General features: G+C 46.3%; 1 protein-coding gene across 1 annotated transcript in view; it reads left to right on the top strand.

Moving 5' to 3' along the window:
• Positions 1–6,315: 6,315 nt before the first annotated feature.
• Positions 6,316–24,014, top strand: part of LOC140210821 (uncharacterized) — a 96,287-nt gene continuing 78,588 nt past the window's right edge. The window contains exons 1-3 of the mRNA XM_072280087.1: positions 6,316–6,474; positions 15,654–15,859; positions 18,448–18,531. Of these exons, the coding sequence (XP_072136188.1) occupies positions 15,655–15,859; positions 18,448–18,531 (289 nt within the window). The 5' untranslated portion in view covers positions 6,316–6,474; position 15,654. The remainder of the gene's footprint in view (positions 6,475–15,653; positions 15,860–18,447; positions 18,532–24,014) is intronic.

The following is a 24,014-nucleotide window of genomic DNA, read 5'->3' as shown; positions in this document are numbered from 1 at the left end:
TCTAGACTCTCTCCAATGACAAAACATCCTTTCTGAGATGAGGCCCAAAACTGTTGACAATACTCCAAGTGTAGTGTGGCTAATGTCTTAGAAAGCCTCAGCATTATCTTGTTGCTTTTATATTCTATTCCCCTTGAAATAAATACCAACATTGCATTTGCCCTCTTTACCACAGACTCAACCTTCTGGAGTTTTGCATTCCTAAATCCCTCTGCACCTCTAATGTTTGAAACTTTTCCCTATTTAGATAATAGTCCACTCTAGTGTTCCTTTTACCAAAATGCATTATTGCACATTTCCCAATACTTGCATCTGCCACTTTTTTGCCTATTCTTCCAATTTGTCTAAGTCCTGCTGCAATCACATTACCTCTTCAGCACTACCTACCCCTCCACATATCATCCTCAAACTTTGAAACAAAGTCATCAATTTCATACTCCAAATCATTGACAAGCAATGTGAAAAGGAGTAGTCCCATTACTAACCCCTGAGGAACACCACTAGTCACTGGCAGCCACCCAGAAAGGTCCCCTTTATTCCCACTCGCTGCCTCCTGCCTGTCAGCCATTCCTCTATCCATGCCAGTATCTTTCCTGTAATGCCATAGGATTTTATCTTGTTAAGCTGCCTCGTGTGGCACCTTATCAAATGCCTTCTGGAAATCCAATTAAATACATCCACTGCCTCTCCTTTGACCGCCGTATGTATTACTTCCTCAAAGAACTCTTGTTAGGCAAGATTTCCCTTTACAGAAACCATGCTAACTTTGACTTATTTTATCATTAGTCTCTGAAACCTTATCCTTAATAATAGACTCCAACGCTTTCCCAACCATTGAGGTCAGGCTATCTGGCCTATAATTTCCTTTGTTTTGCCTTCCTCCCTTCTTAAAGAGTGGTGTGACATTTGTAATCTTCCAGTCCTCCAGGAGTATGCCAGAATTAAGTGATTCTTGAAAGATCATAACCAATGCATCTGTTATCTCTTCAGCAACCTCTCTCAGGATTCTGAGATGTAGTCCATCAAGTCGAAGTGACTTATCCACCTTAAGACCTTTGAGTTTGCCGAGCACTTCTTCCTTTGTAGTAGCAATGGCATTCACTCACGGACTTTCTGGGACACTGCTAGTGTCTTCCACAGCAAAGACTGATGCAAAATACCCATTAGGTTCATCTGCCATTTCTTTGACCCCCATTACTAACTCACTGGCATCATTTTCCAGTAGTCTAATATCAGCTCTCATCTTTCTTTTACTCTTTAAATAACTGAAAAAACTTTTGGTGTCCTTCATTTGCTGCACATGCAGGTCAACTCTTTGAGTGATTATGCAGAAAGTTCGAAGTTAACTCATATCCTTCTACCTTAGGCCACGAACTTATCAATCTCCCCTCGTATATCTTACTTTATTATTATTATTATCATCATTATTTCATTTTCTATTTGCAGTTTGTCTTCTGCAGTCTGTTTAAATGTCCTAGATGAGTGGTCTTTCATTGATTTTGTTACGCTTACTCTTCTATAGATTTATTGAGTATGCCCACAAGAAAATGAATCTCAGGGTTGTGTTAGGTGACATATATGTACTTTGATAGTACATTTACTTTGAACTTTGTAAACCCTAGAGACTGTTGTGCATGAAAATACCAGGAGATCAGCAGTTTCTGAGACACTCAAACCACCCTGCCTGGCATTAACAATTACTCAAACACGAGGAAATCTGCAGATGCTGGAATTTCAAGCAACGCACATAAAAAGTTGCTGGTGAACGCAGCAGGCCAGGCAGCATCCCTAGAGGACCTCTTCCTAGAGATGCTGCCTGGTCTGCTGCGTTCACCAGCAACTTTGATGTGTATTGATTAACAATTACTCCATGGTTAAAGCCACATTTCTTCCCTGTTCTGGTGTTTGGTCTCAACGGCAACTGAGTCTGCTTGCATTGATTTACTGCCACATGACTGGCTGATTAGATATTGGCATTATTGAGCAGGTGTATCTACTAATGTGGCCACTGAGTACACATCCTTAAATTTGTTGTTTTATGGCAGCAGTACAGTGCATTACAGAATGCCTGGCAACACTTGCGGGCTGTCCCTGAACGTAGATTGTGTTGGTTGTTAACGCAAACACCACATTTCCCTGTACGTGGGAACCTGTACTCAGATGTACATGGGACAAATGTATCTACACTTCCCCCTCTAACTTTAGAAGCACACCTTTGGGTATTTTGACATTTCTACCTTTGGTCCCCACCTGGCACTCAGCTCTCACCTGTGGCTCCCCGTAGCTGTTTGCATGCGACAGCGGCCACACCCCGAGCAACGGCTTCGACAATCCGGCTAAACCAGGTGAGGGTAGCCGACGGGAATCAAACCCTCGGTGAGATAGGGAGTTGTCTATTCCAGTATGTGAAGACAGACTCCGGCGGATTGAGCGGACGAGACCAATGGAAGGTCCAACGGTCAAGAAGGCGGTCTCTGCAAGCGTCGTGGAACGTGTAGAGCAGGACAAGACACAGAAGACGTCCTGGTCATCCACTGCGCCTAGTCCCATCTCCAGCCGTCTAGACTCTGTCTTGCCACTGGATCCAGATGGGAATTGGGAAGAGAGAGTGAGGCTGACGCTGCGCAACTCTCCCTCACTTAAATCCAAATCACACGCTAGTCTCGACACCATCATAATGGTGTCGAGGTCCTCATCGACGCCAACGATGGACGAACAACACCTTTGGGTAAAGACCCTGAAGTGTATCTCTCATAATTGAAACAAAACCTCAGGTCTCCATTGACCTCCAACATTCCAGAGAAAACAGTCCAAGTTTGTTCAGTCTTTACTTATGGGTCATACACCCAGTCTAGACAGCATCCTGGTGAACCTCTTCGGCACGCTCTCCACGCTCCTTTCCATAATGAGGCGACCAGAACTGCACACAGTTAAGCCGTTTGATAAAATTCAAAAACCCCCACAGGTGCTGAAAATCTGAGATCAAAACTGAAGCCGTAACAATGACTGAGAAGGTCGGGCAGCATCTGTGGAAAGAGGGAGCAATGGCATTTAATACTGAAGAATTAGCCATTCCATGTTGCAGGAGGGTATTAACACAGGCTAATGAGGAGCAAAACCAGGCGAATAATTAGTACTGAGCAGCATGCATAAAATGCTGGAGGAACTCAGCAGGTCTGGTGGCATCTGTGGAAATGAATAAACAGTCAATGTTTCAGGCCAAGACCCTTCAACAGGACTGGAAAGGAAGGGGAAAGATGCCAGAATAAAAAGGTGTGGGGAGGAGAAGGAGCATGGCTAGAGGGTGATAGGTAGGGAAGGGGTGGGTGAAGTAAGAAGCTGGGAGGGGATGATTGGAAAAAGCAAAGGGCCAGAGAAGAAGGAATCTGATAGTAGGGGAGAGTAGGTCATGGGAAAGTAGGAGGGACACCAGTGGTAGGTGATGGCCAGGTAAGGAGAAAAGGTACAAGGCCAAAGTGGGACATTGGAGAAGAGGCCATCGCCCGACATGTCAGATGGGAATGGGCATAGGAATGATTACTATTGGCTGATAGAACTTAGGACATTGATCCCTACAGCCCACAATATCTGTGTCAGCATGATGCCAAATTATATTAAAACTATCTGGCAGCATATGTCCTGTACTTCTGCATTTCCTGCCAGTTTATGTGTCTGACAGAATGCCTCTTAAAAACTTCCATCATCTCCACTGGTGGTGCATTCCAGGCACCTACCACTCTAACTCTCCACCCTCATGCCTTAAAGCCAAGCCCTACAGTATTTGGCATTTACACCTTGGGAAAAGGACTCTATCTACCTCAGAGCCTCTCATAATTTTATAAACCTCTATCAGTTCTTCTTTCAGCCTCCAACACTCCCGAGAAAACAATCTTAACTTTGTCTAACCTCTCCTTCTAGCCAATACTGTCTATTCCAGGCAGCACCTTGGTGACATTTACATCGGTAAGAGCTGATGTAGATTTGGGGACAGAGTAGGCAGGATTTGCCAGTAGTCACCCATTCCAATTCAACTTCCCATTCCTAATGGTTGGTTCACAGCCTCCTCCACTGCCATGATAAGGCCGCAGTCAGGTTGAAGGAGCAACGCCTCATATTCCACTGGAATAGCCTCTAACCTGATGGCATATTCAAGTCTGCCGGTGACACCACTGTCAAAGGCCAAAGCAGAGGTGGTGAATGATCAGCGTATAGGAGGGAGATTGAAAATGTGGCTGAGCGGTGCCACAACAACAACCTCTCACTCAATGTCAGCAAGACCAAGGAACTGATTATTGACTTCAGGAGAAAGAAGCCAGAAGTCCATGAGCCAGTCCTCATCGGAGGATCACAGATTGGGAGGGTCAACAACTTTAATTACCTTAGTGTTATCATTCAGAGGACCTGTCCTGGGCTTAGCACATAAGGGCAATTACAAAGACAGCATGGCAGCACCTCTACTTCCTTGGGAGTTTGCAAAGATTCAACATGACAAACTTTGACAAACTTCTATAGATGTGTAATCCTCAGGTTCCATCAGCTGTGTCAGTCTTGGGAAGACCATCTCTGGCCCCACCAAACGTGTGAGATTGAGGTGCAAAACCTCCTGTTTGGGTGGATGCTGCGTGATGTGTCACCCTGTTACAAATCAGTACTACGAAATAACAGACAGTACATCATGTGCAATTAAACAAGTGAGCTTTATAATTCTTAAATTGACCTAAAGGGTTAGTAAAGAAAAACAAAAAGAAAAGGGCCCATTTTCCAATCCTCCATCAATTTCCCCGGGCTTTGTCAACCCCTGGCCCCACTCCAAGTCCCCTCCTTTCTGGTGTCTATGACCTCTCCTTTCTGGCATCTTCTCTCTCCATCTTCTGCTAAACAAAAGACCCAGATCACCTCGGTGTCAGGCTCACAGCAAGAAAACACACTCCCCTCAATGGACGGCTCACATTCCAAATCCCCCTTTATCTCTAACCCTAAACCAAACACTGCTCCTACAGAAAGACCATTACGTTAGCAGTGAAACCTTTTCCAGGGTGTTACAGATGTGTGGTGGAGAATATATTGACTGGCTGTATCACAGCCTGGTATGGGAACACCAATGCCCTTAAATGGAAAATCCTCCAAAAAGTAGTGGATACGGTCCAGTCCATCATGGGTAAAGCCCTTCCCACCATTGAGCATTGAACAACAACATGAAGTGTTGTTGCAGGAAAGCAGCATCCATCGTCAGGGACCCCCACCACCTAGGACGTGGTCCCTTCTCACTGCTACCTTCAGGAAGCAGGTACGAGAGCCTCAGGGCTCACATCACTGGGTTCAGGAACAGTTATTGCTCCTAGCTCTTGAACCAGAAGGGTTAACTTTACTCAACTTCACTTGTCTCACCATTGAAATGTTCTCACTTTCAAGGACTCCTCGAGGACTTGGGTTGAATGTCGAAGTTGGTGTGATTCTATTCTGGTTATTATTTTATTATGGATTTATTGAGTATGCCTACAAGAAAATGAATCTCAGGGTTGTGCGTGGTGACATACCTGTATTTTGATAATAAATTTACTTTGAACTTTTAAAACAGTTGACGTTTCAGTCCGAAACGTGGACTGTTTATTGCTTAGGAGCCGAGAGGTAATGTTGCAGCTATATAGGACCCTGGTCAGACCCCACATGGAGTACTGCGCTCAGTTCTGGTCACCTCACTACAGGAAGGATGTGGAAACCATAGGAAGGGTGCGGAGGAGATTTACAAGGATGTTGCCTGGATTGGGGAGCATGCCTTATGAGAAGAGGTTGAGTGAACTCGGCCTTTTCTCCTTGGAGTGACGGAGGATGAGAAGTGACCTGATAGAAGTGTACAAGATGATGAGAGGCATTGATCGTGTGGATAGTCAGAGGCTTTTTCCCAGGGCTGAAATGGTTGCCACAAGAGGACACAAGTTTAAGGTGCTGGGGAGTAGGTACAGAGGAGATGTCAGGAGTAAGTTTTTTACTCAGAGAGTGGTGAGTGCGTGGAATGAGCTGCTGGCAACGGTGGTGGAGGCGGATACGAGAGGGTCTTTGAAATGACTTTTGGATAGGTACATGGAGCTTAGAAAAATAGAGGGCTATGGGTAACCCTAGTAATTTCTAAGGTAGGGACATGTTCGGCAAAACTTTGTGAGCCGAAGGGCCTGTATTGTGCTGTAGGTTTTCTATGTTTCTATATTTCTGTGGATGTTGCCTGACCTGCTGAATTCCTCCAGCGTTTTGTTCGTTGTACAGAGGAAAGCGGCATTCCCCCTACCGGCAGAACATAATTCTCGAGCACAATGGGGGTGGGGGGAGGTGGTGTTCGATCCCTTTGAGGTGACCGGTATATTTTGGTTCGAATGGTTCTCTAACGCCTGGCAGAAGTAGCCGAGCGACCGACCTCCTTACGCAACAGAGAGAGAGAGAGAGCGGGTGGACTGCGTTACCTGGACCCGGAGCTCGAAAGTAAGTATTGACCCTCCTCTGCGCCATCTTTCTGTACCCTAACGTAGAGGTGAGCCCGGTGGCCCGGGTTGACAAGGGGTAGGATTTATCCCGGGGCTTCCAGTGGGAGGCGACAATGTCAATACCGGCTTCAAACTCCAACCCCGGTCCCAAATGAAATTCTAATGGGTTTGACCCCCAGATTCCTGATCACGGACCCCAAAGTGGCAAACCCTGATCCCAGTTGTGAATTTCAGGCCTAATCGTCTTCTTGACTCGCAAACAGGGGTCCATGACATAAAATGTTTGGAGCCCCCCCTCCAACTAGCTGTAACCCATCGCCGTCAAATTATCTGAATGGACAGTAAATCCATGTAGAATACTTCACCATTTTGTCTCTTTTTATACTACTTGTTTAATTATATATAGAACATACATAGAATGGTACAGCGCAGTACAGGCCCTTCAGCCCACAATGTTGTGCCGACCCTCAAACCCTGCCTCCCATATAACCCCCCACCTTAAATTCCTCCATATACCTGTCCAGTAGTCTCTTAAACTTCACTAGTGTATCTGCCTCCACCACTGACTCAGGCAGTGCATTCCACGCACCAACCACTCTCTAAGTAAAAAACCTTCCTCTAATATCCCCCTTGAACTTCCCAACCCTTACCTTAAAGCCATGTCCTCCTGTATTGAGCAGTGGTGCCCTGGGGAAGAGGCGCTGACTATCCACTCTATCTATTCCTCTTATTATCTTGTACACCTCTATCCTGTCTCCTCTCATCCTCTTTCACTCCAAAGAGTAAAGCCCTAGCTCCCTTAATCTCTGATCATAATGCATACTTTCTAAACCAGACAGCATCCTGATAAATCTCCTCTGTACCCTTTCCAATGCTTCCACATCCTTCCCATAGTGAGGCGACCAGAACTGGACCCAGTACTCCAAGTGTGGCCTAACCAGAGTTTTATAGAGCTGCATCATTACATTGCGTCTCTTAAGCTCTATCCCTCGACTTATGAAAGCTAACACCCCCATAAGCTTTCTTAACTACCCTATCCACCTGTGAGGCAACTTTCAGGGATCAGTGGACATGTACCCCGAGATCCCTCTTCTCCTCCACACTACCAAGTATCCTGCCATTTACTTTGTACTCTGCCTTGGAGTTTGTCCTTCCAAAGTGTACCACCTCACACTTCTCCGGGTTGAACTCCATCTGCCACTTCTCAGCCCACTCCTGCATCCTATCAATGTCTCTCTGCAATCTTTGACAATCCTCTACACTATCTACAACACCACCAACCTTTGTGTCGTCTGCCAACTTGCCAACTTACCCTTCTACCCCCACATCCAGGTCGTTAATAAAAATCACGAAAAGTAGAGGTTCCAGAACAGATCCTTGTGGGACACCACTAGCCACAACCCTCCAATCTGAATGTACTCCCTCCACCACCACCCTCTGCCTTCTGCAGGCAAGCTAATTCTGAATCCACCTGGCCAAACTTCCCTGGATCCCATGCCTTCTAACTTTCTGAATAAGCCTACCGTGTGGAACCTTGTCAAATGCCTTACTAAAATCCGTATAGATCACATCCACTACACTACCCTCATCTATATGCCTGGTCACCTCCTCAAAGAACTCTATCAGCCTTGTTAGACATGATCTGCCCTTCACAAAGCCATGCTGACTGTCCCTGATCAGACCATGATTCTCTAAATGCCTATAGATCCTATCTCTAAGAATCTTTTCCAACAGCTTTCCCACCACAGATGTAAGGCTCACTGGTCTATAATTACCCGGACTATCCCTACTACCTTTTTTGAACAAGGGGACAACATTTGCCTCCTTCCAATCCTCCGGTACCATTCCCGTGGACAACGAGGACATAAAGATCATAGCCAGAGGCTCAGCAATCTCTTCCCTCGCCTCGTGGAGCAGCCTGGGGAATATTCCGTCAGGCCCCGGGGACTTATCCGTCCTAATGTATTTTAACAACTCCAACACCTCCTCTCCCTTAATATCAACATGCTCCAGAACATCAACCTCACTCATATTGTCCTCACCATCATCAAGTTCCCTCTCATTGGTGAATACCGAACAGAAGTATTCATTGAGGACCTTGCTCACTTCCATGGCCTCAAGGCACATCTTCCCACCTTTATCTCTAATCGGTCCTACCTTCACTCCTGTCGTCCTTTTGTTCTTCACATAATTGAAGAATGCCTTGGGGTTTTCCTTTACCCTACTCGCCAAGGCCTTCTCATGCCCCCTTCTTGCTCTTCTCAGCCCCTTCTTAAGCTCCTAGAGGATGTGTATCTTATTTATAGAATTAACTTATAGCTTTATAATGTATTTCGCGGCATATATCAGTGATACTAAATCTGATTCTGAACCTCAGAGTGACTCTCTACCTTTGATCCTTTGATATTCTGACTTTTAATGGCTCATTCTAGCCACTGTGTGAATGTTTAATGTATCTCCAGCACAGATTTGTTTGTTTTATTGACTACACAAAAGCACCTGATAAAGTGAAGCACAATAAGTTATTTGAAATATTACAGAAAACTCTAGATCTAGATTCGAAAGACCTCCGCATAATCAGGAATCTGTACTGGGAACAAACTGCCACTGTAAGGATAGATGGAGAAGTGAGTCAGTTTACCAAAATCAAGAGAGGCGTTAGACAAGGGTGTGCTTTCTCCCCTGATTTGTTTAATGTGTACAGTGAAACAATATTACAAAAAAATAAGAAACATCTTGGGAATCACAGTTGGCGGTGAAAACATCGATAATTTCAGATACGCAGATGACATTGTTAATTGCAAGTACGGAGGAAGAACTACAAAACTTAATATAGTTGTTGAACAAAGTGCAAAAATGGGTCTATCTGTCAATTGCAAAAAGACAATGTATGGTGATATCCAAAAAGAAGGAGAATCCTATATGCAGGCTGAGAATAAACGGGGAAGACATAAAACAAGTACAGAACTTTTGCTACTTAGGAAGCTGGGTGACATCAGATGGCAGATGCGACATGGACATCAAAAGAAGAATAGGGATGGCAAAAGACACCTTTACAAGAATGAAGAGTATACTGACCAATACTAAACTAGGCATGACAACCCACCTCAGAGTACTGAAATGTTACGTTTATCCAGTTATGTTATATGGCTCAGAATGTTGGACAATATCTAGTAACATGAGGAAACGCATTGAAGCAGCAGGGATGTGGTTTTTGAGGAGGTTGCAAAGAATATCATGGATGAAACGAATATCTAATGAGGATGTCATGAACAGAGCAAACACAAGAAGAGAAATAATGTATGAGATCATGAAAAGGCAACGTAACTTCATTGGACATGTGATTAGGAAAGAGGAGTTAGAATGCACGGTAATTATGGGAAAGATTGAAGGGAAGAAAGCAAGAGGAAGACAAAGACAAATGATGATGGAGACAGGTCCTCCAGACCCGGTAACATCCTTGTAAATTTTCTCTGTACTCTTTCAGCCTTATTTCTTCAATGTAACATCCCATCTCCGGTACTCAGCACTGAATACTTTTCTGGTAGCTTTTACAGTTTATTCTGAATTGTTATTGTTTTACAGGACAGGCTTGTGGTTCAGAACACGGGTTCCCACCCTGGGGTTCGCAGACCCCCCGGTTAATGGTCGGGGTCTGTGGCATAAAAAAGGTTGGGAAGCCCTGGATTGGAGGGATTTGGGCCAAATACAGGCAAGTGGGACTGGATCAGGTGTGAATCTTGGTTGTATGGACCCGATGGACTGAACAGTCTGTTTCTTGCAGCATGATTCCATGATTGTACACTCTAAAAATGGAAAATGCTGGGGATGCTCAGTCTGCTGAGTAGAAACTGTGGGAGGGCAGGCTTATGGCTTTCTTCGAGATGTTTTGCCATCTCTACACCTTCTCCCTCCCCCCTCCCACACACACGCAGAGGCTGTCTGACCTGCTGGACATTGTCTGGAATTCACAAACACAAAAGATTCTGTAGATGCTGGAAATCCAGAGCAACATACACGAAATGCTGGAGGAGCTCAGCAAGTCTGGCAGTGTTTATGGAGCAGAATAAATAGTCAGCGTCACTCATGAACACAACCTTGCTCCTTTTTTATTCCTAGATTTGCTCTACTTATGTAACTATTTAATATACATATATGTACTTACCGTAATTCACATTTTTCCCTATTATTATGAATTGCATTGTACTGTTGCTGCAAAGACAACAAATTTCACAACGTATATTAATATCCAGTCATATTAAACCTGATTCTGACGTTTCAGGTCGGGACTCTTCTTTGGGGCTGGAAAGGAAGGGGAAGGCGCTGGAATAAAAAGGTGGGGGGAGGGAAGGAGGATAGCTAGCAGGTGATAGATGAGGTCAGGTGGGTGGGAAAAGGAAGGGATTCTGATAGGAGAGGAGAATGGAGGGGACCTAGGGGGGAGTGATGGGCAGATGAGAAGAGGTAAGAGGCCGGAGTGCGGAACGCTAGAAGAGGGAAAGGGTAGGGATTGTTTTTTTACAGGAAGGAAAAGTCGGTATTCATGTCATCAGGTTGGAGGCTACTCAGATGGCATATAAGGTGTTGTTTCTCCACCCTGAGGGCGGCCTCATCTTGGGACAAGAGGAGACCATGGACTAACACGTCAGGATGGGGATGGGAATGGGAATTAAAATGTTTGGCCACCGGGAAGTTCCGCTTTTGACGGAGGGAGCAGAGGTGCTCGACAAAGCAGTACCCCCATTTACAATGGGTCCTATCAATGCAGAGAAGATCTCATTGGGAGCACTGGACGCAGTAGGTGAACCCAGCAGATTCACAGCTGGAGACAACCCTTAGAGGCCCTGAACGGAGGTGAGGAAGGAGGTGAATGAGCAGGTGTAGCATTTAGACCACTTGCAGGGATAAGTGCCTGGGGGGAGATTAGTTGGGAGGAACAAATGGACAAGGGAATCGTGGAGGGAGTGATCCCTGCGGAAAGTGGATTGGAGGTAAAGATATGTTTGGTGCTAGGACCCTATTTTTGTCTCAGATTTCCAACATCTGCGTTTTTCTTTCTCACTTTCAGTCCAACATAAATTCTGAAGTAACTCAGTTTTTATCCCTGCTTTTCTGCTGGCTTTCCTACTCTTCTGTTTTATTTTGAACCCCAAATTTCGTTGTGTGTTCTATCACCGTTTCAGCTCTCCTCCGGGTCCCATTTATTATACCTCCCCAGACAGCTCAGCTGCGCCATCAGGCCCGTGGCGCCCCCTCCTGGTCAACCTGGAATTCGTGTTGGTTTATTATTGTCATATGTACGGAGATACTGTAGAATGAAAAGCGTGTCTTGCATGCTGTTCATTCAGATCAAATCATTACACAGTGCATTGAGGCAAAACAAGGTAAAACTATAACAGAACGCAGAATAAAGTGCCAGAGCTACAGAGAAAGTGCAGTGCAGGGAGACAGTGTACAAGGTCACAAGCAGGTAGATTGTGAGGTCGGGTTCATCTTACCATACCGGGGAGTTATGCAATGCTTACAGCAGCGGGGTGGAAGCAGTCCTTGAGCCTGGTGGGTCGCGCTTTCAGGCTTTTGTGTCTTTTGTGCACCCGGTGGGAGAGGGGAGAAGCAGGAGCATTCAGGGTGATGATGCTGGCTGCTTTACCGAGCCAGCGAGAAGTGTAGACGGAGCCCATGGAGGGGAGGCCGGTTTCTGTGAGGTGCTGAGCTGTGTCCTCAACTCTCTGCAGTTTCTTGTGGTCTCGGGCTGAGCAGTGATGCATCTGTAGAGGAAGCTTTCTATCGTGAGGGTAAAAGGTGACATGTCAAGTTTCTTTAGCCTCTCAAGCCTTCTTAGCTTAACCTGTGATGTTCATTCCAACCTAGTTAGAGTCATTGAGTCATGGAGTTATACTGTGCAGAACAGGCCCTTTGGCCCATCTAGACCAAGCTACCCCATCCAAGTAAGTATCATTTGGCCCAGAACCTTCTAAACCTTGCCAATTCATGTATCTTCCCAAACGTCTTTTAAATGTTGTTATTAAACCTGTCTCAATCATTTCTTCTGGCAGCTCGTTCCACATCAATACCACGCTGTTGCCTCTCAGGTTGCGATTGAATCTCTCCCTCTCACCTTAATCCTGTTTTCCAGGACATGCTGAGTTGTGTCCACAGCTCTTCGCAGTTTTGTTTTTGCGGTCACGGGCACAGCAGATGTGCAAAGAGCAAATTTGCTGATGACACAGAGGTTGGGGATGTAGTGGACAGCGAGGAAAGCTGTCATGGCTTCCAGCTGGAAAAATGGGCTGAGAAGTGGCAGATAGGATTTAATGTAGACAAGTGTGAGGTGTTGCTCTTTGATCAGGGAGGGGCTATGCAGTATCTACACCAGGACCACCAGACTCAAAAACAGTTACTTTCCCCAAGCAGTAAGACTGATCAACACCTCCACCTGCTAACCCACCCCTCCACACCCCCAACCACCACTAATTTATCATTTCCTGTCAAAGTCACCTTATGTACAGACACCCCTGTGCCTAGCGTCACTTTATGGACCTACAATCAATCTACGTATATAAGCTACCTTATGTATTTATATTTATTGTGTTTTAATTATTATTGTGTTCTTTATCTTATTGTGTTTATGCTTGTGCTTTGAATCGAGAGCAACAATTATTTCATTCTCCTTTACACACGCGTGTATGGGAACTAACACGAAACAATCTTCAATGTTGAGTCTTGATGCACATGTACACAGTAAGGATCAGAATCAGATTATCACTGACATACGTCATGAAATGTGAGCACGTGGCCAAGTGGTTAAGGCATTGGACTAGCGATCTGAAGGTCGTGAGTTCGAGCCCCAGCCGAGGCAACGTGTTGTGTCCTTGAGCAAGGCACTTAATCACACATTGCTCTGCGACGACACTGGTGCCAAGCTGTATGGGTCCTAATGACCTTCCCTTGGACAACATTGGTGTCGTGGAGAGAGGAGACTTGCAGCATGGGCAACTGCAGGTCTTTCATACAGCCTCGACCAGGCCTGCACCCTGGAGACCTTCCAAGGCGCAAATCCATGGTCTCGCAAGACTAACGGATGCCTTTATTTATTTATGTCATGAAATGTATTGTTTTATGTCAGTAGTACAGTGCAGTACTTAAAATTACTACTATAAGTTACACAAAGGAATATGTATCTATAGATAGATATATTAGTGCAAGAACAGAGCAAGATGCTGAGGAAGTTGTCATGGGCAGGTTCACTGTCTGTTCAGCAATCTGATGGCCAAAGGGAAAAAGCTGTTCCTAAGACATTGAATGTGGGGCTTCCGGGTCCCGTACCTCCTCCCTGATGGTAGCAATGAGGAGGGGCCATGTCCTGGATGGGGAGGGTCCTTCCTGAGGCCCGCCCTTTGAAGACGTCCTCGGTGCCGGGAGAACGAATGCTGGGGTAGAGCCGGCTGAGTTTACAATGCTCTGCAGCTTTTACCGGTCCTGTGCAGTGGCCCCACCATACGAGATGGTGAACCAATCGGTCAGAATGCTCTCTGGTCTGAGAAATTTGCTAGAGATTTAGGTGACGTAGCAAATCTCCAAAAACTCCCAATGAAATGTAACTGCTGTTGTGCCTTGTTAATTGCATCGAAATGTTGGGCCCAGGATAGATCTTCACAGCTGTTGATACCCAGGACCTCAGGGGGGAGAGACATCACAGGCTGGCAATTCTGGGAATGGAAAAGGAGTCTGGGAAACATGGATACGGTGGACAGGGAGCTTCACTCTGTGTCTGACCCCGGGAGTGTGTGATGGGACGATGTGGAAGGAGTTTCACCCTGTGTCTGACCCCGGGAGTGTGTGATGGGACAGTGTGGAGGGAGATTCACTCTGTGTCTGACCCCGGGAGTGTGTGATGGGACAGTGTGGAGGGAGATTCACTCTGTGTCTGACCTCTGACCCCGGGAGTGTGTGATGGGACAGTGTGGAGGGAGATTCACTCTGTGTCTGATCCCGGGAGTGTGTGATGGGACGGTGTGGAGGGAGCTTCACTCTGTGTCTGACCCTGGGAGTGTGTGATGGGACAGTGTGGAGGGAGTTTCACTCTGTGTCTGACCCCGGGAGTGTGTGATGGGACGGTGTGGAGGAAGTTTCACTCTGTGTCTGACCCCGGGGGTGTATGATGGGACGGTGTGGAGGGAGCTTCACTCTGTGTCTGACCCCAGGAGTGTGTGATGGGACAGTGTGGAGGGAGTTCCACTCTGTGTCTGACCCCGGGAGTGTGTGATGGGACGGTGTGGAGGGAGTTTCACTCTGTGTCTGACCCTGGGAGTGTGTGATGGGAACTTCACTCTGTGTCTGACCCCGGGAGTGTGTGACGGGACAGTGTGGAGGGAGATTCACTCTGTGTCTGACCCCGGGAGTGTGTGATGGGACAGTGTGGAGGGAGATTCACTCTGTGTCTGACCCCGGGAGTGTGTGATGGGACAGTGTGGAGGGAGATTCACTCTGTGTCTGACCCCGGCAGTGTGTGATGGGACGGTGTGGAGGGAGATTCACTCTGTGTCTGACCCCGGCAGTGTGTGATGGGACGGTGTGGAGGGAGATTCACTCTGTGTCTGACCCCGGGAGTGTGTGATGGGAACTTCACTCTGTGTCTGACCCCGGGAGTGTGTAATGGGACGGTGTGGAGGGAGTTTCACTCTGTGTCTGACCCTGGGAGTGTGTGATGGGACAGTGTGGAGGGAGCTTCACTCTGTGCCTGACCCCGGGAGTGTGTGATGGGACAGTGTGGAGGGAGTGTGTGATGGGACAGTGTGGAGGGAGTGTGTGATGGGACGGTGTGGAGGGAGATTCACTCTGTGTCTGACCCTGGGGGTGTGTGATGGGACAGTGTGGAGGGAGATTCACTCTGTGTCTGACCCCGGGAGTGTGTGATGGGACAGTGTGGAGGGAGTTTCACTCTGTGTCTGACCCCGGGAGTGTGTGATGGGACGGTGTGGAGGGAGATTCACTCTGTGTCTGACCCCGGGAGTGTGTATTGGGACAGTGTGGAGGGAGATTCACTCTGTGTCTGTCCCCGGGAGTGTGTGATGGGACAGCGTGGAATTTCTGAAATGGTGTGTTGTATTTTGATATTAGGGACAAAGAGGGTTGTTTCATGAGCAGCTTGAATTCCCCTCTATCCCCTTCACACAGGATGCTGAACGTTGGCAGCAAGGTGGATACCGGATCAGATACGGAGATTGTGCAGCCCGAGCCCGGAGCATCGGACTCTGGTGACCAGACATGGAGCTCCCCATCGTCAGTCTCAGGTGCTGTGGGTAGCACCCACGTGCTGAATTTTAAACCGGTTTTGCTGTCCAGTTTTACCTTTCTGAGGAACCGCATGGAAGCCTTGGGAGGTGAGATTCAGTTGAGATTCTGCGATCAAATATTCAGTTCAGAGCAGATGCCACATGGACAGAGGCATCACTGAGGTTGTGAGGACCTGTTTGTGTACATAACCCTGTCATCCTGTTCGGGGGGTGTGTGATGGGACAGTAGGACAGAGCTTCACTCTGTGTCTGACCCCGAGAGTGTGTGATGGGATGGTATGGAAGGAGCTTCACTCTGTGTCTGACTCTGGGAGTGTGTGATGGGATGGTGTGGGGGAAGCTTCACTCCTTGTCTGACCCCAGGATTGTGTGATCGGACAATTTCCCAACCACTGAGGTTAGTTTAACTGGCCTGTAAAAGAGGGGAAATTAGAGGCCAGTTAGCCTAACCTCAGTGGTTGGGAAAGTGTTGGAATCTATTGTTAAAGATGAGGTTTGGGGGTACTTGGAGACTAATGATAAAATAAATCAAAGTCAGCATGGTTTCTGTAAAGGGAAATCTTGCCTGGCAAATCTGTAAGAGTTCTTTGAGGAGGTAACAAGCAGGGTGGACAAAGGAGAGGCAGTGGATGTCATTTATGTGGATTTTCAGAAGGCATTTGATAAGGTGCCACACATAAAGCTGCTTAACATGATAAAATCCTGTGGTGTTATAGGAAAGATCCTGGCTTGGATAGCAGAATGGCTGACAGGCAGGAGGCAGTGAGTGGGAATAAAAGGGGGCCTCTCTGGTTGGCTACGGTGACTGGTGGTGTTCCTCAGGGGTCAGTATTGGGACCGCTACTTTTCACATTGTCAATGATGTAGATAATGGAATTGATGGCTTTGCGGATGATACGAAGATAGGTGGAGGGGTAGGAGGTGGAGGGGTAGGTGGTGCTGAGGAAGATAGGTGGAGGGGTAGGTAGTGCTGAGGAAGATAGGTGGAGGGGTAGGTGGTGCTGAGGAAGCAATGCGATTGCAGCAGGACTTAGACAAATTGGAAGAATGGGCAAAAAAGTGGCAGAATGGAATACAGTGTTGGGAAATGTACGATAATGCATTTTGGTAAAAGGAACAATAGTGCAGACTGTTATCTAAATGGGGAGAAGGTTCAAACATCAGAGGTGCAGAGGGATTTAGGAGACCTTATACAAAACTCCCAGAAGGTTAACTTGCAGGTTGAGTCTGTGGTAAAGAAGGCAAATGCAATGTTGGCATTTATTTCAAGTGGAATAGAATATAAGAGCAAGGAGATAATGCTGAGACTTTATAAGACACTAATCAGGCCACACTTTTGAGTATTGTCAACAGTTTTGGGCCCCGTATCTCAGAAAGGATGTGTTGTCATTGGACAGAGTCCACAGGAGGTTCATGAGGATGATTCTGGGAATGAAGCGGTTAATGTATGAGGAGCGTTTGGCAGCTTTGGGCCTGTACTCACTGGAATTTAGAAGAACGCTGGGGGATCTCATTGAAACCTACCGAATGTTGAAAGGACTCGATAGGGTGGATGTGGAGAGGATGTTTCCTATGGTGGAGATATCCAGGACTACAGGGCACAGCTTTGGAACTGAGGGGCAACCTTTCAGAACAGAGGTAAGGAGGAATTTTTTTAGCCAGTCAGTAGTGAATCTGTGGAATACTCTGGCACAGACTGCGGTGGAGGCCAGGTCCGTCAGTATATTTAAGGGGGAAGTTGATCATTTCCTGATCAGTCAGGGCATCAAAGGATATGCTGAGAGGGCAGGTGTATGGGGCTGAGCGGGATCTAGGATCCGTCATGATAGAATGGTGTAGCAGATTTGATGGGCTGAATGGCCTAATTCTGCTCCTATGTCTTATGGACTTTTTTCCAGGGCTGAATTGGCAAATATGAGGACAACATAATTTTAATTGGAAGAAAGTACAGGGGGGATATCAGGGGTAAGTTTTTACACAGAGAGTGGTGAGTGTGTGGAATGCCCTGACAGGGGTAGTGGTAGAGGCAGATACTCTGGGGGCCTTTTAGAGAATCTTAGACTGGCACATGGATGATGGAAAAATGGAGGGTCACTGAACCCAGCAGGTGGACATGATGTCCTCCAACTATGCTCATCAGGGGTTAGATAAAGCTTAGCGTACGTTAAAAGGTCAGCACAACATTGTGGGCCGAAGGGCCTGTACTGTTCTCTGTTCCATGTTCTGTGCATGGACGTTTTCATTGAGATATCAGAGGAAGTGGGTGAGGGGGCTATGTTATATTAACTTTATTCCTTGGAGCAGAGAATGATGGGGCCGATCTCATAGAGGGGTGTAGACGGGGTAACTGCACACAGACTTTTACCCATGGTTGGGGTATCACAAACTAGAGGGCACAGGTTTAAGGTGAGAGGGGAGAGATTAACGGGAATCTGAGGGGCGAATTTTGTTACCTCGTGTGTGATACCTGTGTGGAATGAGCTGCCGGAACTGGTTGAAGGAGGTACAGTAACACCATTTCAAAGACACTCGGACAGGCACACGGGTTGGAAAGTTAGAGGGAAATGGGGCAAACGGGGGCAAATGGGTCTGTCCCAGACACAGATCTTGGTTGTGTTGGGCTGAAGAGCATGTTTCTGTGCTGTGTGACGATGGGACTCTTTTCTGCTTTCCAGTCACCTACAACAGCAGATCCCATCGATTGGTTGTCCTGGACAGCATGGGATGTGTGAGCTGGCCGCTGAACCCAGCAGGTGGAGGTGAGTTCATCCAACCGTGCACATCGAGGACCCCCCTCGTGTCACTGAGACATTCCCATCTGCCCTGCAGGTAAAACTGCCCGTAGCAATAACCACCTGTAAATCACGGCATGAGCCCAGAATTCAGCCCGTAGTGCTGAGGGAGAGCAATACTGTGTCATAGAAACATAGAAACATAGAAAATAGGTGCAGGAGTAGGCCATTCGGCCCTTCAAGCCTGCACCGCCATTCAGTATGATCATGGCTGATCATCCAACTCAGAACCCTGTACCTGCCTTCTCTCTATACCCCCTGATCCCTTTAGCCACAAGGGCCATATCTAATTCCCTCTCAAATATAGCCAATGAACTGGCCTCAACTGTTTCCTGTGGCAGAGAATTCCACAGATTCACCACTCTCTGTGTGAAGAAGTTTTTCCTCATCTCAGTCCTAAAAGGCTTCCCCTTTATCCTCAAACTGTGACCCCTTGTTCTGGACTTCCCCAGCATCGGGAACAATCTTCCTGCATCTAGCCTGTCCAATCCCTTTAGAATTTTATACGTTTCAATACGACCCCCCCTCAATCTTTTAAATTCCAATGAGTATAAGCCTAGTCGATCCAGTCTTTCATCATATGAAAGTCCAGAGCTGTCCTGGGACAGTACAGGCCCTTTGTGCTGAACATTTAACCTACTCTAAGATCAACCTAACCCTTCCCTTCCACATAGCCCTCTATAATTCTTTCATTTATGTACCTGTCTAAGAGTCTCTTAAATGTCCCTAATGTATCTGCCTGTACCACCACCCCCAGTACGGCGTTCCACCCAGCACCACTCTCCGTGAGAAACCCTGCCTCTGACGTCCCCACTGTACTTTCCTCCAGTCGCGCTGGTAAAATTATGCTCCCTCCTATTAGCCATTTCCACCCTGGGGAAAATCCTTTGGCTGTCCTCTTGATCTTTGCCTGTCTGTTACTTTGGATTTCCAGCATCTGCAGATATTTTCGTTTGTCTCTGATCATCTTGTACACCTCTAGCAAGTCAGCTCTCATCCTCTGTCACTCCAAAGGGAAAAGCTCGAGCTCACTCATTAAGGCATCCGTTAGTCTTGCGAGACCATGGATCTGCGCCTGGAAAGTCTTCACTCTCCAGGGTGCAGGCCTGGGCAAGGTTGTATGGAAGACCGGCAGTTGCCAATGCTGCAAGTCTCCCCTCTCCACGCCACCGATGTTGTCCAAGGGAAGGTCATTAGGACCCATACAGCTTGGCACCAGTGTCGCCGCAGAGCAATGTGTGATTAAGTGCCTTGCTCAAGGACACAACACGTTCCCTCAGCCGGGGCTCGAACTCACAACCTTCAGGTAGCTAGTCCAATGCCTTAACCACTCGGCCACCTGCCCACACAACATGTCCTCATAAGACATGCTCTCTGATCTGGGCAGCATCCTGGTAAATCTCCTTTGCACCCTGTGTTACGTATGTGTGAAGCAAGAGCGACAGTGGATTCAACATTTTTACTCAGTCACATTGGACACGGTACAACAGGATTAGAATCAGAATCAGGTTCAATTTCACTGGCATATGTCGTGAAATTGTTATTTTGCGGCAGCGGTACAGTGCAATACATAATAATAAACTATAGATTACAATAAGGAATATATACACAGTGCCTATAAAAATATTCCTCCCCCCCCCACCCGAAAGTTTTCATGTTTTATTGTTTTACAACATTGAATCACAGTGGACTTAATTTCACTTTTTTTTACACTGAAAAACTGAAAAAGACTCGTTCGTGTCAGAGTGAAAGCAGATCTCTACAAAGTGATCAAAATTAATTACTAATATAAAACACAAAATAATTGATTGTGTAAGTATTCACCCCCATTAATATGACACACCAAATCATCACTGGTGCAGTCAACAACAAGAATTCTGCAGATGCTGGAAATTCAAGCAACACACATCAAAGTTGCTGGTGAACGCAGCAGGCCAGACAGCATCTCTAGGAAGAGGTACAGTCGACGTTTCGGGCCGAGACCCTTCGTCAGGACTAACTGAAGGAAGAGTGAGTAAGGGATTTGAAAGTGGGAGGGGGAGGGGGAGATCCAAAATGATAGGAGAAGACAGGAGGGGGAGGGATGGAGCCAAGAGCTGGACAGGTGATTGGCAAAGGAGATATGAGAGGATCATGGGACAGGAGGTCCGGGAAGAAAGACAAGGGGGGGGGGACCCAGAGGATGGGCAAGAGGTATATTCAGAGGGACAGAGGGAGAAAAAGGAGAGTGAGAGAAAGAATGTGTGCATAAAAATAAGTAACAGATGGGGTACGAGGGGGAGGTGGGGCCTAGCGGAAGTTAGAGAAGTCGATGTTCATGCCATCAGGTTGGAGGCTACCCAGACGGAATATAAGGTGTTGTTCCTCCAACCTGAGTGTGGCTTCATCTTTACAGTAGAGGAGGCCGTGGATAGACATGTCAGAATGGGAATGGGATGTGGAATTAAAACTGGTGCAGTCAACTGGTTTTAGAAGTCACATGGTTAGTTAAATGGAGATCGCCTGTGTGCACTCAAGGTGTTTGAATTGATTGTGGTAAAAATACACTGGTATCTGGAAGGTCCAACTACTGCTGCCACCTGTTGCTTTCTGGCTCTTGCCAGAACCAGAAGTAGACCTATTCCTCCTTTTTCAGCTTCAAGGAAGCAGTGCAATTTCAACAGCGTCGATCGTAAATGAATATTTAAATAATAAATGGGGATCTTATCTGAAGATTTTTACTGATGGCTCAGTGGACCCAGAGAGCAGTAGGGCAGGATTTGGGATGTACCTGTCTCAACTTGGAGTTAAGATTGGTCACCCGGTTTCAGATGGTGTTTCTGTCTTTGCAACGGAATTATTAGCAATCCTCTGGGCCTTATGGTGGATAGAAGACTCTCGACCATGCAGGGTTATCATCTGTTCAGATTCTGCTGCTGCCTTAGAGGCTATAAAAGGGAGTAAATCAAAAGCTTGTCCTGACAGAGTTATTGAGATTCTCTTAGTGTTGTTTAGAGTAGGGAAGATGGGTTGTGCAGTTAGATTTTCATGGATACCTGGGCATGCTGGGGTGGAGGGAAATGAAATTGTGGATGGCATTGCAAAGTCTTCCTTACAGAGCAGACAAGTAGAAATTAGAGTTCCCCTAGGCAGAGCAGAATTGAGAAGTAGGATTAAAAAAGGTATAGAGAAGAAGTGGCAGGAGGATTGGAAAAATGATTAAAGGGGCAGGCATTATTTTTCTAGTCACCCAGTAGTTAGAAAGGTCTCAGACTGTTACTTTTTAAATTGTAGAGATATGGTGAAATTAGCAAGACTTAGTTTGTGGCATTGTGGGCTAAACTATTATTTAAAGGTAATAGGAAAACATCCCACTGGATTATGTGACTGTGGTAGTCCAGAGACAGTCCAGCGTGTTTTGCTGAGCTGTAATGGATATAAAATTGAAAGAAGCATGTCGTTCAAGAGGCTGTCTGGCTTAAATTTATTTTGTTTTTCTATTAAATCCTTGTTTGGCCACCAAGAGAACCACCATCTGATTGAAGAGTCTATCATTCAGTTTATACGTGCGACTAGTTTATATTTGAGAATTTGAGTTTCTTGAAATTCTATAATTAATTATACATCCTGCGGAGGGCAGTAATACGCCAAGATGTGTCTAAACTGCCGGAAATAGACGAAGAAGAAGGTCCATTTGCTGGTGAGTCAGTATCCCGGCAAAAACTACCCAATGAAGGCAAAAGAACACTCCAAGCAACTCTGTGAAAAGGTTATTGAAAAGCACAAGTCAGGAGATGGATACAAGAAAATTTCCGAGTCATTGAATATCCCTTGGAATACAGTTAATTCAATCATCAAGAAGAGGAAAGAATATGACACAGCTGTAAATCTGCCTGGAGCAGACTTCCCTCAAAAACTGAGTGACTGTGCAAGAAGGGGACTAGTGAGGGAGATCAGCAAGAGACCGATGACAACTCTGGAGGAGTTACAAGCTTCAGTGGCTGAGATGGGAGAGACTGTGCAGACAACAACTGTTGCCCGGGTGCTTCACCAGTGGCAGTTTTATGGAGAGTGGCAAGAGAAAGCCACTGTTGAGAAAAACTCACATGAAATCTCGGCTAGAGTTTGCTAGGAGGCACATGGAAGTGAGCTGGAAGAAGGTTCTATGGTCTGATGAAACCAAAATTGAGCTTTTTGACCATCAGACTAAACAATATGTTTGGTGTAAGCCAAACACCACACATCATCAAAAACACACCATCCCTACCCTGAAGCATACATCATGCTGTGGGGATGCTTCACTACAGCAGGCTCTGGAAGGCTTGTGAAGGTAGAGGGTAAAATGAATGCAGCAAAATACAGGGAAATCCTGGAGGAAAACCTGATGCAGTCTGCAAGAGAACTGTAACTTGGGAGAAGATTTGTTTTCCAGCAAGACAATGACCCCAAGCATAAAGCCAAGGCTACACAGGAATGGTTTAAAAACAACAAAGTTAATGTTCTGGAGTGGCCAAGTCAGAGTTCAGATCTCAATCCAATTGAGAATTTGTGGCTGGACTTGAGAAGGACTGTTCACTCATGATCCCCATGCAATCTGACAGAGCTTGAGCAGTTTTGTAAAGAAGAATGGGGAAAAATTCCAGATGTGAAAGGTGATAGAGACCTATCCCACACAGACTCAAGGCTGTAATTGCTGCCAAAGGTGTATCTACTAAATATTGACTTGAAGGGAGTGAATACTTATGCAATCAATTATGTTGTGTTTTATATTTGTAATTACTTTTAGATAACTTTATAGAGATCTGTTTTCACTTTGATATGAAAGAGATTGACTGTGATTCAATGATATAAAACAATAAAACCTGAAAACTTCCAAGGAGGTGAATACTTTTTATAGGCATTGTATGTAAAATATTAAATTAAATAGTGCAAAAAAGAAACTAAATATTGAGGTGGTGTTCATGAGTTCATTGTCTATTCAGAAATCTGATGCCGGAGGGGAGGAAGCTGTTCCTGAATCATTGAGTGTGTGTCTGCAGGCTCCTGTATCTCCTCCCTGATGGTAGCAATGAGAAGAGGGCATGTCCCGGGTGATGGGGGTCTGTAGTGATGGATGCTGCCCTTTTGTGGTATAGCCGTCTGAAGATGTTCTTGACACTGTGGAGGTTGGCGCCCCTGACTGAGTTTACAACTTTCTGCCCGCTATCATCCATTTGTTTATTCGCTGTGTGCTGTGTTGTATGATGTAGGCGATCAAAGTCTTTCCATGATCATGATTACTCTTGGCCATCGCCTCCTTCTGGCCAGTGTCTTTACAAGACGGGTGACCCCAGCCATTATCAATACCATAACCAGGACTTGTGATGTGCACCAGCTGCTCATACGACCATCCACCACCTGTTCCCATGGCTTCACGTGACCCTGATCGGGGGACTGCCTACACCTTGCTCAAAGGTTACTAGCAGAGGGAA

Source organism: Mobula birostris, chromosome 16, assembly GCF_030028105.1.
Source record: "Mobula birostris isolate sMobBir1 chromosome 16, sMobBir1.hap1, whole genome shotgun sequence".
Lineage (NCBI taxonomy): Eukaryota > Metazoa > Chordata > Chondrichthyes > Myliobatiformes > Myliobatidae > Mobula > Mobula birostris.
Note: the sequence above shows the minus strand (reverse complement) of the source record. Positions and strands in the feature narration are given on the sequence as shown.